Raw genomic sequence first — 17,397 nt, 5'->3', positions numbered from 1 at the left:
AACACACCCATCCCTGTTCACAGGGGGTTGCTGACAGCTGCTTTCAGACTCTTATCAGCAGAGCGGAGTGGCTGTCCCATAGACTGCAGAGCCCAAAAAGCCTGCCATATTTATCATCTGGCACTCGACAGAAAAATGTTGCTGACCCCCGGTTTAGACTGCAGGATTTTTGAAGACAGGGTCACGTATCCCCAAGGTCTACGACAGAGACTTACTCCAAGAGTGTTCCTTCGGTATTAGAAGAACGAATAAATGAACACAAGCACAAATAAAATCACATTGAAGAGCCAAGGAACTGGACCCTGATGGTCTCAATGAAGGAAAAAAGTGCACATTCTCTATATATCTGATTGTTTATTGAGAACTACTTCCAAAATATGAATCCTAATTTTAAACCCAAATCCCCTGAAATAAAATGGTATTAAAATATTTTTCATTTAATCCAAAACCACTTACAGGCTTCTGAAATTTTAATCCGTTCTCCAGTACTGTACCCTGTAAGGTGAGACTTCCTTTGTCCTTAGGATGTCTTGTCCTTATAGAGCAACATGGATTTTAGAGAGAATTTAATTTCTTACTCACAAAAAAAGGTATCAGGGTATCAAGCGCCTTTTTTTTTTTAAAGACCTTATTTATTTATTTGACAGACAGAGATCACAAGTAGGCAGAGAGGCAGGCAGAGAGAGAGAGGAGGAAGCAGGCTCCCCACTGAGCAGAGAGCCCGATGTGGGGCTCTATCCCAAGACCCTGGGATCATGACCTGAGCTGAAGGCAGAGGCTTTAACCCACTGAGCCACCCAGGCGCCCCTCAAGCGCCTTTTTTTAAAAACCTATTTTCATTGATGAAATTCCTACTCGGTTGTCTTACTTTTAAATTCTGCGGGGCCCCTCACCACCAGCCCCATTCTGTGAGTGTCTTGCCCCGAACACTGAGCCACATGTGAATCATAAATCCATAAATAGAGGGAATGAATAGACATTAGCTGTGACATATTGTGGAAATCCTGATACTGAGGGGTGAGCTGTCACCAGTTGGAGGAGCTAGAGAAAGAGAACTTTCTCTTTCAAATAGATCTTTCTATCTCAAATACAGAACATAAATAAACAATGGGTTCCTTTTATCGGGCACTGAAGGTACTGGAAAAATGGTCCTTCTTGTGTGAGGAAGGAGATTCAGGATGCACATATAAATTATAGAACTAAATCCCTGCCCACCGCTCAGATGACAAGCACATCAGCTTACATCCCCAGTCACGCTGTAATGGCGGGCCTCATGCGAGCATATGGGTTGGTGTGTGGGTACCTCAGGGAAGAATCGTGGAGAGGCTTAATATTCTAAATAGAAATGAACAGCCTGACAATGGGCAAGACAGTTCATTCCAAGTTTTGCCTAAAGGGCTAAATTAATTGTGTTCTGCTAGTTACCATACCACTTGATTGAAAAAAAAAATACCACCCCACAGATCCCAAGAGGAGCAGCACGTTAGGGAACAGATACATTAATGGCATGAGAAATGAAAGCGTATCTAAAGAATCCTTTGATGCCAGGACTGAAATATGAACATAGCCTAAGAATGCCATCAAGTCAGCACTGAAAATTAAATCTGATCTCACATGATTGTTCTACTCAGTTTTTATTGATAGAATTTTCTTCCAAGTGCCACCCTGTAAGTCATGGCTCTTCTTCCCTTTTGCCCCCCACCCCTCCCAAAGAAGAAAAAAAACTCCAAACAGGGATCATTAAGGGAAGCCACAGTGCACTGCAGAGCTTGGTGGAGACCCAGAGAGCTGCTCTGGGGTGGGGGTGGGGGCACAGGTCAGGGCATCAATGGGCTGATCGGAACCTGGAATAATCACCCGCAATGTGTTTATTAAACAACTTATGGCTCAGGGTGCTCATTAGACTTTGCACAAAGGGCTTTTATTGTGTTACAGATTGAAGAGTACAAGATAGTACCAAAAGCAATTCCGTACATCTGTGGGTTATTTATACACAGCTGAGGTTAGCTAAGTGGCATCTGCATACCCTGTATTTCACCAATCCACACAAAATCAGGATTTTGTATTGCTCAGGTAACTCAAGGTATTCTTATGTAAAGAATATTCCCATTAGAAAATGTGATTTAGCAACAAAGAATATTTATAAATATACTTTTCTAACTGTGTGGTTCTTCCATATTCTCAAGTCCCCTGGATTCATGGAAACATTCAGAAAAATAAAATTATCTTCTTAGAAGCCATCGATGTAGACTCTTTGCATCTGAGTAAACTAGAAATTTATCTTGAGGAAGTTAATGTCATCATCCTCCCGACTTTAAGAAACAGTATTTGGCAACCGGATGTAATGCGAAGCCTAGGGGAAGCTGTCTGAACCATGGGGCAGGGCGTTCTCATATTAGAGAAAGACATCCCAGAACCAGGAATATCTTGGCCAAGAAAAGATTCTAGTGGGTTTTTTCTTTTAGTTACAAACTGATCACATTGCTCCAAAAGTTATATATTAACTATATATAATCCTGTAAGCTCACTTAAGGTAGAAGCGGCTTGCTAATGTCACTGGAAAACAAAGGCTAACTAGACATTTCAAGTCATTAGGGACACTACATTCTTCTAAAATAAGAGTGTTCTTATTGTTGGCTTCTGCCATATTAACCTAAGTGCTAGGACCAAGATGTTCCATGACGCATGGCTTTATTTGAAAGCAAATACAGTCAAATCCATCACATTCTTGACCTGCAGTTATGATGTGATGTAGCAAAAAAGAAAAACGGCCCATTACATTATTTAAAAATATAAATCCCTCTGGAAAATGCTTTCCTAAGAGCTCAGAGTAGACCTAACAAGGAGCAAAAAGTAAAAATATGTGCCAGGTGATGTGCAAGCGAATCCTCCAGGTGGCGCTCTAACAGCCATGGACCCTCCTTCCCAGCGACCCCCTGCACAGCTAGGTCTCATGCGGCAGGGCAGGGCAGAGGGGCTTCCTCCCTGCGGAAGTGGGCAGCAAAGCTCCCTGGTGCCCCTCACAGCTCCCATGGCAAGCAACAGGGAGGAAGCCAACTGCATGGCCAGCAAAGCAGTCATTTGCCAATGGCATTTTTCAACTTGGTCAATAATGGTATTATTAAAGACCTTAATAGGCCAAATAGGGCCCCAAATACCAGTTTTCTGTCTCCTCTGCAAGGCAGCCCTTCTACACTATTGCCCAGTCCCGAATTAGGATCCGACACTGACCCAAAGGAAAGATTTCCATACCCTAAATCCCCTCTGCTCCTGTTCTAGAATCTTCCGCTCTACCCAGGGCAGCGAAGCTCCCTGGGAGAGAGAGAAGAACTGCAGCGCACTGCTGCCGGCACTGTGGGAATGAGAAAGCGTGAGGTCTGGATACACTGGTCGCTGTCTTCCAGTAAGGGGGAGAAATTCTTTAATGGCAACTGCGTTCTATAAAATAGTTTGTGCTTTGGGAAAATCGGACGCGTAATGTCCGGCTTCAGAACTCCAGAGATCACTCAAGAGATGACAGGGAGGGAAGTCGGCCAGGCAAAGGCTCAGATGGCGGAAGGGGCCTGCGATGGATCAGGGTGACATAGCAGAGGGTGTGTGGGTGCACATGCAGGCGTTAGGCGGACAGAGCATTCCAGCGGTAAGTGATATAGATCAGCACTATAAAGAGAATATGGACAAGACAGAAGCTTAGAAGGTCCCTGGAGCGGAGGGCAGAAGTTGGTGGTGGGGGTTTCTCCCCAAGTGCCAGCAGAGTGTCAACAGTCTTTCGAATGTGACGAAAGTCCGACTGCAGGATGTCATACGGAGAGCAGAGGTCGGCCTATTCCGTGGGCAGCCATTAGAACAGAAAGAGACAGTGCATACAATTAAAAATACACAGAAGAACAGCTGGAAAGAAGCACACATTTCTGGTTACTAGCAAATGGCAAGAGTAACCCCTTATTTCAAGCAGGTAAAACCCATTCCACCATCAAAGATTTTTCTTAACCCACTACAAAGGAAAAGCAGCATACCCAACGTGTTTTCTGCAAACAGCACAAAGAAATCCTCCACTAAGGAATGCCACCACTAAGGAATGGCACGTTCTGCAATTTATAGGTCATTCTGGCATCGAAACGGTTCGAATATTTCAGTGGTATCACGTGCTCACCAAGGGCGTAAGAATAAGAGCTTTTCACTTGGGACACTGAGGACATAACCTTACCTAAGGGAAAAATATAAACTTCCAAGTTGAGTCCCCCCACCTGTCCTCACCATTCTCAATGTGGTCTTCAGCCTGGTTTATGAAGACTGAATGAATATAAGTGAGTTCTCGCTGATAGGTGATACGTACATCTAATTTTTTTCTTGTTTTAAGGGTTACTGATAAACTCTGGGGAATGCTGGTTTTAATTATGTTCCTAACACGTGTCAGAAAGTACAATTTCATGTTTTTGCAGCTACCCATAAGCCAAAGTCTAGAGGAGCCTTCTCAGATGTGCAGTTAGAATAAAAGTACCCGCCCACATGGGGCTGTTCAGTGAATTTCTTCACCACTAAACAGGTAGAGTGGGGCACAGGTCTTCTGAGTCGGCCTCTGGATATCTGCAGCTGGATATCTGCAGCAAACCGTTTCCTGACTCACTGAGTTCCTGAACTGGAAACGACCACAGCTTACCATTAACAGGGGTTATAACTGATAGGTCAGTAGGAAAGAGAAGTAGTTTTGTGTCCAAATTAAACAAGGACTGAAAATATTTATATTTTATAAATGCAGCTTTATTTCAAAATTGGCAAAGCATTTAAAATATATGTAATATATATTTTATAATATATTTTGCTACAGTTTTACCCTTTATTTTAGCCTCATTGCGAAGCAGATGCAAATCGTGGAGCCACTGAAAGATTCTAAGATATGAGATGCTGTCTTGCTTATATCCTCTGAAGTTAGCTTGATGCCCTCAGATAAATAGGAATACTACAATAGCAAGTGGGATGAATAAGGTGAAAAGCATTCAACTCTTATTTTAATTTATGAAGGTAGAGATGCTGCTGTGAAAGTAAGACTTTTTAAAGATATCAAGTCTCCTTAATATTCTATTCAGATGATGCATCTTTTCTCAGTGACTTTGGAGGAATCAAATTACCACTGTTACTTTCCTAAGAATTAAAACAGCTACACATAGATTTGATTTCACTGGGAGAGAGAGGCTGGTCACGGACGAAGCAGATGGGGAAACAGCTAAAGAAAGAAGTTTTTATTGCAATCAGAATTTTCTATTGCAATGTTGGGCTTTAACCAGTGAAATCTGAGCAAAGCAGACATAAGACAGAAGGCATCGACAGACTGAAATGCGATTTTCACAAAAGTAGGTATTTCCATGTTAAAAGCAAATCATTCTACCTCTAGTGTGTATTTTAGTACATTTCCTGGAACCCTATGGGAAATGTCTGGTCTGCAACCCGGCAGCGCCATCAAAGAACTTGAATTAGATTGTTCTTGCCATGTTCTTCAGTAGCACACGTCTCACACGGGTAACCAAAACATAACACTCTTCTCCGCCTGGAATTAATTTCATGATGCCTCAGATTCTGGGCTTAATTCAGATTAAAGTGGGTAGGGGCTAGACTCACAGTCCATGGTGGCTGGTTTAAACTAAATCATAATCTCTAAAGGAAAAGGCATGGGTCTAAGATCATCTGGTAGGCAAAAACTGGAATCCCCGTAACGGGGAGAGTACAGGCTGCTGGGGCCCTCTCGGACCTGCTCTCTGATTCTGTCCCTCATCCCTCAGCAGCCCTCGGGGCAGCCTCTGAGGGGATGCTGGGGTAGGAACCAGGGCTGAAACCGCTGGGAGAAATGAATTTTCTGACCCTTATGCCCACCAAATTACAGTCGTAATGAGAGGGACTTAGGGATTATACATTTCTTATCTTACAATTAAAATAGGAAAATGCTAAAAAGGAAGAAATTTAAAGAGACAATTAAGGAGGCAAAATTTCACTCAAAATTAGTAATGACTGCAAGGCATTTGAAAAACACAGTTAATATAATCAGAGTCCTCAGAAGCAAGTGTGGATGCTAATTCCCACCATAGAGAACAGAAATCACAATCGCCAGAGGTTAAATGATTCTCTTAGAGTCAACTCAAGAATGTGTGACTAAGGTTACTATTAAAAGATTGGCCCGGTTTCCCCAAATACTATGGACACAAACAGAAATGTAGACAGATCAGGCAAAAGATCTGGTTTATAAACGTTCTGAGTGTCATACAGTCTAAATTCTAGGAAATTTAGAATATATTCAATTTATTTAAATATAATTTTAATTTTTAAGGTCAACACTTACAAAGTATTTGTTTTAAATCTAAGATAACAAAGATCAGGAATGTTGATAGTCATTCTGAACATTTAAAGTGCTGATGGACAAGGTATATAATCTGGGGGGGGTGGGTTGAGGTAATGAAGGATTTCTAGAATTTTCTCCAAATATATGAGAACTAATCATCAATTTTAAGGACTTATAGGAAAACTGTTATTATCAGTAAACTACTTTATCTCGAATTGTAACTGAAGGTGCTGCTTTTAAAATGTTTATTCTTGGGGCACCTGGGTGGCTCAGTCGGTTAAGTGTCAGCCTTTGGCTCAGGTCCTGATCCCAGGATCCTGGGATTAAGTCCTACATCAGGCTCCTTGCTCCGTGGGGAGCCTGCTTCCCCCTCGGCTTGCCACTCCCCCTGCTTGTGAGTGTTCTCTCTCTGACAAATAAGATCTTTAAAAAAGAATAAAAAATAAAAGGCTTATTCTCAACAATGCACATATGAACTGCTGACCACAGGCGACCCTGCCATCAGGAGACACACGGTGGGAAAGGAGTCTTATTTTCTCAATGGTAAACACATACAACTTGTTAGGAAATGTACCTGATTTTACACACTAGAGACTGACACTTTTTAATAAATTTTGAATTTAAAAACTGTGGTTAATAAAATAATAAATGTGCCAGTCTACACCTCTGGTTATTTGACCTCAAGACTAACCAATATAAATAGAAAATTAAACTTTGTAATAATAATCTCATCCCATCTCCCCAAAATTATTTATTAGTTATGATTTAAATTGATGCTAAAGTTACTGATTAGGGGGAAGAAAAGAGGCATAAAGCTCAAAGAGAAAGAATTCATTTCTCCTGTTCTCAAAATTAAAGCAACAACAAAAAAGAGTAGCTTCAATTTATAGAACGTACGTCAATTAAAAAAAATTCAGAGTAGTTACAAATTTCCTAAAACCTCACTGACAGTAGGGAAGTTACTACTGTTACTTTCAGATACCATTATCTCATTACAAAAAAACAACAATAGGCAAAAATGAAAGGTATTGCAAAGAAGACTCGGCCACCATGTCAACTCAGCCACAATGTCAACTTGATCAACCACTTAGATCAACATGATCATTGTTAGAATCTGAATGTTTTCTAGGATTTTATTTTTAACTCCATTTGGCCGACGCAGAAGCCGAGGGATCCCCTGCAGTCTCGCAAGCCCCTGGTCTCTGTGCTGCCCAGGCAGGCAGGGGCCCAAGGAGTCTACCACTCAGGGGAGCTGCTGCCCAAATCCTCTTCTCTACTTCCCCTCTGCAGACAGTAATGACTATGAAGTTCCCTCCCCCTCTAAAGAGAGCAAATGTCTTAAATTAAGGACCTTGCTCCTTACAGAGGTCTGAGGCCAAGGCTATTTAAAACTGAGTAGAAAAATTTCCCTGGTGAACCAAACAAATATCTATTTTCTAATACTTTTAATGCTTCATAAATCAGATGTTTCTTTGGACCTGCGACAACACTAATAAGAGCCCCAAACTGTCCTAAATTTGAATCAATCTGGAAACCCCCAGCTGCCAACCACGAATCTTGTACAAGTTTAGAGGCCAAGGAAAGAAGCCTCAGTGTGTCCATTAAGGGCCTCACGAGTCCAAGGGTTAACCAAAATCAGAGTCTCGGGCGACGCAAAGAATGTATCCTCAAGAGTTCGAGAGCCCACCAACGGTAGGCCTGTCTTCAAGGTCGAGCTGATGCTGCAGGGCTCCGGAAGTCAAAGACAGCTTGCACGGTCTGACGACCGGCCTCATTACCGCAAGGAGCTCTGGGTGGTGCCGGTACCACCACCCAATCCCCAGATTTCCCCGGCTCCCTGATGCGCCTGCAGTTAATCCTTCTACTGCGGAACAGCCCCGCTAAGCAGGGGAAGCAATTACAGAGCTGCAGGATACAGATGAGCGTTCATGGAATCTTACAGCTCAGAGCACTCTGGGAATCCGATGATTTCCACACCGTGTTTAGCAATAGAATGTTAGCTGGGAATCCACTATAGACTATGGGCAAAGGAGAAACCGCTCTGGAGGATGCAAAGGGGCTAAAATGATCTGTAGTCTCCTTCCCACCCCATGGCTTTCCCTCACCTCCTGTGCTGGCTACTGGCAAGACTCGAGGGCTCTGAAGAATGGTTGGAATTTACTGCTCAAGTCCAGCACCTGCTATCCGCAGAGCGGGACCCTCAGGCTCAGAGAGCAGGGTTCAAATGCCAGATCCGCAGCTACGCAGCTGCTAACCTGAGCTTGGGAAAGGGGTTCACCCCTCCCCACTTTAGTTTCCTCAGGGTGTAGCCATCAAACATTTACCTCCAACCCTCCACGGTGAGCATTTAAGATGACTGCCTGCATTAGAAGTCCTCGATGAATGGTTAACCTCCTCTCATTTTAAGGAGTTAGCCTCAGGGCACCGAACTAGTTACCAGCACAAGCAGAGATAATTGACCCCAAACCTCTGTATTCTCTCCCTCTGCTCACAGATCCCCTTCACCCACTCACTCTTCTCCTTCCAGGTTATGTTCGCTCTGTGTGTGTCCCTTTTGTGGAGGACGTGGTCCCCAAACCAAAACCCCAACGCACCCGAAATGAGCAGCAGGAGGGAAAATGACCTACACTGAAATAATTATTGGAGAGGATGTCATCCCCTCCACTGAGAAAGAAACTTGCCCGCGAGTGCTACCTCCAGTTCATTTTTAAGGACCTCTCCTTGGCAATCTCATTAGCAAGCCTCTACCTCATAGCAAATTAATAGCAAGTTAATTCTCCTGTTACCCTGACAGAATTGCTCCAGGTCCCCCATTACTAATGTCTTTCTGTGATGTCTTCTCTCCATCAGTAGCAGCTGCTGTTCCAAATTCAGTCTGTTTCCCCGACTAAGGAGCCAAGGGGATATAGAGCTGGCCTTAACCAGACGTCACAAATACCACCCAGAGGTCTAGAATTGCCTTACCTGTCTTCATTCGCTAACCTCCTGCAAGTACGCTGACCGCAGCCCATTTGAAGAAGGCACATTTAAAGGTAATCCACACCAGAGTGAACCGCTTCATGAACCTTGACCCACCCTGAGGCACAGTGCTAGGACTGTGTCCACCCGGACTTCTAAAGAAAATATAATGAACTAGAACAATTGGAACATTTTTAGAATGACTCCCATCCCTTCAGATTCTTTTATAAGTAAAAGCTTAACTACCCCGTGCTCAGCAACCACATTACCCGAACAGGACCGGACAAAATTGTATCCGGGGTGGGTGCAGCTTTTTCCTTCGAGCTTCCAACAGTGATTCCATGACAAAGGACACCAAATGCAGAGCTTAGAGCACAGCTGTGACCTTCCAGTCTCTACCCGGTGATTCATCACTGTCAATTAGTACTGAGCTTATTATAAACTACAGAATTCACCATCTCTGTGACTTAAGAGTGTCTGTGAGAAGCTAAGTAATGGATGGAGAAGAAAGCAGGAAAAGCTTACACTGAGGAATTAACTATGTCTGTGACTGGGAAATCAATGACTATTTTGTTCCCCAAATATGAAGTGTGATACAATTAAGAAAATGTAATGGTATAGGTTCTCTCTCTCTTTCTCTCTCTCTCTCTCTTTTTTTTTTGGTACCAGTCTTTTCAAATGTCTGATCATATATGGAGAATTTCTGCACTTAGGCTTGTGATATAATTTTTTAATGTAAATAATTAATTGTTGTGTGCCACATACACATTATAACATCAACCCCCTTCAGTAGTGCAAGAAGTGTATCTAAGGGAATCATTCCAACCCTCCCCCAACTCACTATCCTATGTCCAGATGACAAGATTTCCTCATTTCTAATCATGTATTCCTCGTTACTTCTGTGAGATGAAAGCAAGCTCCCTTGTGTGTACAGGGAGATCTGCCAATTACCTTCCAACAGCGTTTCTAGTTTTCCATGAGAACACTCCTTCCTTAATTTAATATATGTCCTTAAGAAGTTTAACTGCCAACTAACCAACAGAATTTTTCTGGTAGCAAAAAGCTTAATGTAACTGTAGTCACTGGTAAAATGCTATTGGATTATCCATCAGGATGGATATATGTGTACACACACACACACACACACACACACACACAAGCATACACACAACCACACATACACATTATACAGGATGAAAACTTGAAGGTCTCCTCAAATCTTAAAAAAAAAGAAATTTCAAAAATGGCTTAAGTAATATATTTCTTACTAAGCATAGCTGAATGGGACCCTGGCAAGAAAGGTTATTTATTCCCTGTAACTCAATCTTCTCAGAAATTATGAACTGCTGATTACTGCCATGGGACATGGTGCTAGGGGCATATTTCAGAAATTATGATACATTTTTCTGTGCATATTATGGTAATTTAATTTCCTTTTCCCTACTTTAAAAGAAAATTGCAATTACCAATCTTTACTCATAACACTTGGTTAAGGGCATCTACATTTCATTTTGTACCACCAGAAGCCAAAAAATTTTCTGATGAGTTTAAAAACATCACAAGGGATTAGGTCATAACTCACCAGTGCTTTCTAGCACAGACACAAATAACTTCTGAAACTTGGTATGATAGTTTTGATTCGCACATGGAAATCTTATTAGCCCAGGATGGGGTCACATTATTAAAAATAGTATGTATAGGAAGTTTTACAAATATTTGAAGCCAACAAGGTATATGCAATATTAATACATACACAGGCAATACGGACACACAGATTCACATTGTTGAAAGACATCTGGATTCTGAATTGATCACAAAGACATTTAGTCCATCATATAAAGATTATACTCTTTTTAAACATGAATTTACGAGCTTTTCTTTATGGATATAGTTCTGACTTAATGATGCTTTTTTTTTCAATTTTTTTTTTAAAGATTTTATTTATTTATTTGACAGAGATCACAAGTAGGCAGAGAGGCAGGCAGAGAGAGAGAGGAGAAAGCAGGCTCCCTGCTGAGCAGAGAGCCCGATGCAGGGCTCCATCCCAGGACCCTGAGATCATGACCTGAGCCGAAGGCAGAGGTTTAACCCACTGAGCCACCCAGGTGCCCCTGACATAATGATGCTTTAATAGTTCTCTCCTTGTCTTCAAATAAGGTGAAAAAGAATTACACCACTAACCAACCCCTTACCTTCGAATGTTAACAAGCTAAAAGAGGGAGGGAGGGAAGAAGGAAGGAAAGAAGGAAGGAAGGGGGGAGGGAGGGAAGATGGAGGGAAAAAGGGGACAATGGGAGGAAAGGAGAATAACCCTTTCTTAATTCCAGTACCTAACTCCTATCACTGAAGAGTTACAATATAATTACAATGTTACAATATAATTATATATGTTACAATATAATTCCTTCACATACTCATAAACAGTATTTCATCACAGGATTTGTAGTTACTTTGTCTTTGGCAGATAGGAAAACACAGAAGAAAATTTTTAAAAATGTAATTTTCTGTGCATTTCCATTTATCACAATAATGATAAACTTTTCAACTTATCCCCAAATACTGAGTGGACTGGCTTTTGTCTCCTGAAGAAATGATTTTATGTTACTAATAGCAAAGTCCTCTAAAAGCCCCAAATTAGCTGTCAGGCTGAGGCTGGGACTGAGCTAGTCCCAGCTGAGGCTGGGGCTGAGCTTGGGAGAAAGGAAAGTAGCCAAGTATAGTTGGGCTGCCTATAGGGAATGCCAGTTGGGTCTACAGCGGACTAACGGGGGGAAACGGAACTGCAAACAGGTAACAGATTATAAAGCAACATACAAACATTGTTATTATTATTGGTAATGATTAATTATAATAATAACAATAGTTATAACATTTTCAACATTGATCGTTTTGATCCACATAACCAAAATGCAACTATACGGAATGGAAATCAACAGATTAGTAGTCAACTACAGGTCTGCTTTGCCTAAGAGCTGTGGATAAGGAAAACCAATAGCTCCAAAATTCTACCCTGTGGAACTTGCCAGAAGGCTCACTGAAGCCACAGTAATTTCTGCTCTTGGAGTAGAGATTCAAGCTGACTATTTTGCATTTGTTTCAAAACCCTAAGGAAATTATATTCCCTTTTCCCTCAGTATTGACCCTACCACTTCAAGCCATTTTAATTTCATTTCAATAGAGGAATTTAAACTAAAATTTTGTATAACTTATTTAATATTATTCCTTAAGAAAGACTGAAACTAAAAAGCATGTGCAAAGCTATACATCCATTCAATGGATTCAAACACATATATTAAAGGAAATCTGCACCAAAACACAGTTCTGGGGACTAAGTTTGACGTTACCTCTGGTACTCCTAATTTCCGGCATGCTTCCAAAAAGTTTTCCACATTTCTTCTGCATTTGGCCATGCTAAGTTTAGGCTAGAAATACAAATATGCAGAAATAATGAATTATTAAAAGAGAAATAATTTTAATAACAGGTTAAATTTTAAACTTTCTAATGCCACAACTAATACATGTTCATGGGAGGAAAAATATATATGCAAATAGAAGACAATAAATATCATCTAGAAACATCTACCTAGAGATAAGAATTATTAAGATTTTGGATTCTATTCTTCCAGACATTGTATATTCTGTGGTGTGTGTATGTGTGTGTGTGTGTGTGTGTGTGTGTGTGTATAAAGATGTAAATAAATGGGGCACCTGACTCATTCTACGATGTTGCCTGGGTTTAGGGTAGAAAAGCACTTGCTACAAATAAAATAGAGATTCAACCCCACCATGGGCTGAAGAGTCAAAATGGCACCAGCCTGGTACACAAAAAAATGGACAATATTAGTTTTGCGAATGAAAAATTAGAATGCTTAATGCTGACAATAACGTGGTTAGAAAAGGCACCCAGTGCTGTCGGGGCAGCGATGATGGTACAAACGGAGGGTTTCCCGGGGGTCAGATACTCCGCTCTGGGCTAAGTGTGTACCTGTGGAAGCCAAACACGCAAGCCTCATGGTCGCTTAGCTTCAGTCCAGTGGGAACTATCGGTAGGTTGAAGGAGATTACAGTACAGTATGGTATAGGTCTTGGTTGTGACATGACGATAAGGAGGGTAACAAAAAAGCAAGGAAAAGAATCTAACTCCGTTCTACAGGGTCAAGAATAGCTTGGCTCCTGGAGATGTTGAAGTAGAGGAGAAATGGGAGCCTGCGTGGCTGCAAGGTGAGGGGATGTGGAGAGAGGGTGGGGAGCAGCCTTCCGGATTGGAGAGCACAGCCCGTGCAGACACTGCATGGACAGTGAGCGCGCGGACCAGGACCCAAGCAGGCTCCAACGGGCAGCACGGCCTGGCTGCTCAGAGGAGCTCTGAGACGCTCACTCAAGAATGTTTGCTAAGTGGACATCTGGAAACAGCCCGTATCTCTAAAAAGGAAAACTGTGATAAGAAAACATAAGCTAAAATATCTTATGGTTATTAAAATGGGTATTTATGAAAGAATTTTGATGGCATGAGGGGACTCTAGATTTTGGTAGGTTTTGAAAACTACTAAATGGTATCTGTGAGGAGCTCAGAATTCAGGAACAACTTGAATGCAGAAAGGATGCTAGTAGTTTGCAGAGAAGCCAAAATGTTAACAGAGGTGGTCTTCGACTTATGGAATAAAGGCTGCTTGGGTTGTTTTTTTTTTCCTTTCCCCCTGGAGTTTCTGTATTTTCTCTCGTTGGGCATTATTTCCCATTATTTTTTCAATTAAAAAAAGTGATTTAGCAAGGGAAATAGGGGCTCCTGGGCAGCTCAGACAGTTAAGCGCCTGACTTCAGCTCAGGTCATGATCTCAGGGTCCTGGGATCAAGTCCCACATCGGGCTCTCTGCTCACTGGGGAGTCTGCTCCTCCCTCTGCCTCTGCCCTACCCCGTGCTCCCACTCTCTCTCTCTCCCCATCTTAAATAAATAAGTAAAAATCTTTAAAATAAATAAATAAATAAGAAAATAGGTTGACAATCAAACGATTTCTAGACGAATGCAGCATGTCCTGAAGGCTTAATAAAATATAAAAATGCTTAGTACACAATTCAGATTCACTATGAATAATACAATTATAGATTCAAATTGGAAGCTATGAGGAGTCATAGTTTTTCATAATTTGGGAACAATTATGAAATAAGAATTTGGCATAGAAAACACTGGAAAGTTTCATACTGGATTATAGGACAGAGTTTGCTGCCCAAACTAAGGCAAGCTTGAGACAGATTTGAAAGAGAAGACAAACTGATCTTTTCCCCCCATGATTTCCTTTTTCTTTTCTAAGATTTTATTTATTTATTTGAGAGAGAGCACGCACATGAACGGGGGTGGGGGGTGGGAGGGAAAGGGCAGAGGGAGAGGCAGACTCTCTGCTGAGCATGGAGCCAGACATGAGGCTGGATCGCAGGACCCTAAGATCATGACCTGAGCCCATGGCAGAGTGACTGAGCCCCCTAGGCGGCCCCCCATGCTTTCTGAGGCAAATGTGGTAAAACTTTTCAAAGGAAAAATATGTTCCACAATATAGAAAGGAAACTGAGATCCTCAGCTACCTGCTGCCAAGAGAAAAGAAAGCATAAAAAATACCACTGTGACCTTGTTAATGCCCATCAGCCAATGTGATGAGCACTGCGTGTTATATACAACTGATAAATTATTGAACACTACATCTGAAACTACTGACGTACTATGTGTTGGCTAATTGAATTTAAATTAAAAAAAGGAAAAAAAAAAGATAATGTCATGGTGAGGCTTTCCTGGGGGGAAGGCAGGGAGAAAAACGTTCATTATGTGGTATTCTATGAGCACTGTGCCTTGAAATTAGGGGCTCTAAATTTTTCGAAAATCTGCTCTACAAACACCAATAACAATGGCTTACATTAGTGCCTTATTTTATCCTCACAGGAATATTTCCATGACAGAGAACAAATCAAGGTAAAGAGAGGTTAAATACTTGCCTGAAGGGGCACCTGGGTGGCTCAGCGGGTTAAAGCCTCTGCCTTGGGCTCAGGTCATGATCCCAGGGTCTTGGGATCAAGCCTCAGATCGGGCACTCTGCTCAGCGGGGAGCCTGCTTCTGAAGGCAGCTGCTTAAGGACTGAGCCACCTAGATGCCCCAGAGATGAGGATTTTTAAGCCATTAGCAGAGTGTCGCCAATCTGCCTTTCTCACTACTGTCCTGGTATCTCGTGTACCTTGAGCAAAGGGAGGCATTGAGGAATCGTTGAATTAATGCCCAGCTGACCAACCTCTGGCTTGACAGGTTATTTAAAATGTCATTTTACATAGAACCCACATCTTTTCAGAGTCATCCTAAAATCTTCAGTGACTAATAAAGGAATGAAATCTACTTATTTTTATTTTTTATTTTCTTAAGATTTTATTTGATAGAGTGAGCGAGAGAGCAAAAGCATGACAGGGGAGAAGGTCAGAGAGAGACGCAGACTCCCTGCAGAGCTGCTAGCCCAATGTGGGGATGGGACTCCAGGATCATGACCTGAGCCAAAGGCAGTTGCTTAACCAACTGAGCCACCCCGGCATCCCAAGAGATTCCATTTAGCAGAGAAGCCATCAACCAAAAAGAGTTTTCTGGAAAGACTCCTCACTGTTTAAGTAACCCCTAGTGAGAAATGAATCTTTAAGTCCGTACAGCCTTAAAAGTTAGCACCCCAACCAGTAATTCCTTTAACGTGATGTGCTTTATCTTTGAAATAAATTCTTTTCTTGTTATTTACATATTTATTTATTTTCCCTTTTTTGGTGGAGTGCTGCTTCATTTAGAGTTTTTTCTTTCCTCCTCTTCTAGTTGTTGAGATCCCGAGGGACCCTGTTGGCATCTTTAACAAGCAACACTGTACTCCAAAATTTGTCTAATGTGGAAGTTAGTTTCCCTTGATCTGGTGTTACTTACAACTGCTGGCGAGGGGACGTGGATGCTTGCGACTGATCGCGGGCGGATGTGATTGACCAGGTGGCAGAGAACCACACCGTCCATGAGTGCGGCCCCCAGGTCTTCGTGCAGGCTGACCTTGAGTCTCATCTCGATGCTCTGGGGGAGGAATCAGAGGGAATCCAGTTGTCATCAGGCAACAGAGGATCAAATACAGTGATGGGTGTTTATGAATTGAGACATTAACTTCATTATGAGAAAGAAGATTAGGAACACTTAGAAAACACTTTCATTACCTAACTTTTTCCAACAGATATTGTAGTAAAAATCCTGCTGTAGAAAAACAAATCCAGCTGCACCTAACATTTTTAGTAAGTTGAATGAATGGAATACTGGGATTAGTTCTGGAGTTCAATGTTGTCTCAGCCTTAGCTATGAAAATACAAAACCAGAATGAGGCGATCAATGGAAAGCAGGTCCAACTGGTTCTGACAGTCTGCCAGGAGCAGAGGAGGGATTAAGGGATGCTTTTCTCTTAGACTTTGTTTTTGCTGAGAATCAATTTTTTCCCTTTAAAAAAATCGAATTTTCCATTTTGAGATAATTACAAATTCATACTTGGTGACAAGAAATAATAGAGATCCTGTGGGCCCTTCACCCCGTTTCCCCTGAAGGCAACAACTTGCAGAAGCATACGAGAGTACCACAGTAGGGTGCTGACGTGGATACAGTCAGAATCTGAGCTATTTCCATGACCACCTTCCTAATGGTGCATCTCTACAGCCACACCCACCTCACTCCCACCCGGAGTATTGCTTCAGCCCTGCTGTCCTTTGCCTTTCCTTCAAGGCTCCCATGACAGGAATATTGACCATCTCCTACATTCCCTCAGGTCCCTGAGGCTCTGCTCAGTTATTCTCCAACTGTTTCTCTCTGTTGTTCAGACTAGGCAACCTCTATCACTTCACTGTCAGCTCCATTTTGCAGTTGAGCCCCTCCGCTGGGCTTTTTGTTTGGGATAACGTGTTTTTCAGCCCTTTACTTCCACTGGGTTCTTCTTTACGTCTTCTCTTTCTTTGTTAAGATCCTCTCTTTCTTTGCTGACGTGCTCTACTGTTCCTCTTTGTTTCAATCATGTTTGTAATTGCTTGTTGGAGCATTGTTATCATGCAGGCTTTAAAATTTGTCGGGTA

At 42.0% G+C, this 17,397-nt stretch overlaps 1 protein-coding gene across 4 annotated transcripts in view; it reads right to left on the bottom strand.

Annotated features, from left to right (window-relative positions):
• LRCH1 (leucine rich repeats and calponin homology domain containing 1) overlaps window positions 1–17,397 on the bottom strand; it is a 195,538-nt gene that overhangs the window by 7,258 nt on the left and 170,883 nt on the right. For 2 of the 4 annotated variants that reach the window (XM_080798074.1, XM_080798075.1), the window contains 3 exons: window positions 16,226–16,363; window positions 12,634–12,711; window positions 3,105–3,823 (listed from right to left, as the gene is read on the bottom strand). In XM_080798074.1, coding sequence (XP_080654200.1) covers window positions 3,617–3,823; window positions 12,634–12,711; window positions 16,226–16,363 — 423 coding nt within the window. In that variant the 3' untranslated portion in view covers window positions 3,105–3,616. Of the gene's footprint in view, window positions 1–3,104; window positions 3,824–12,633; window positions 12,712–16,225; window positions 16,364–17,397 lie in introns of those variants that run through there. The other 2 variants (XM_080798073.1, XM_080798076.1) reach the window with 1 other exon arrangement.

Source organism: Martes martes (assembly GCF_963455335.1).
Source record: "Martes martes genome assembly, chromosome: 3".
Classification (NCBI taxonomy): Eukaryota; Metazoa; Chordata; class Mammalia; order Carnivora; family Mustelidae; genus Martes; species Martes martes.
Note: the sequence above shows the minus strand (reverse complement) of the source record. Positions and strands in the feature narration are given on the sequence as shown.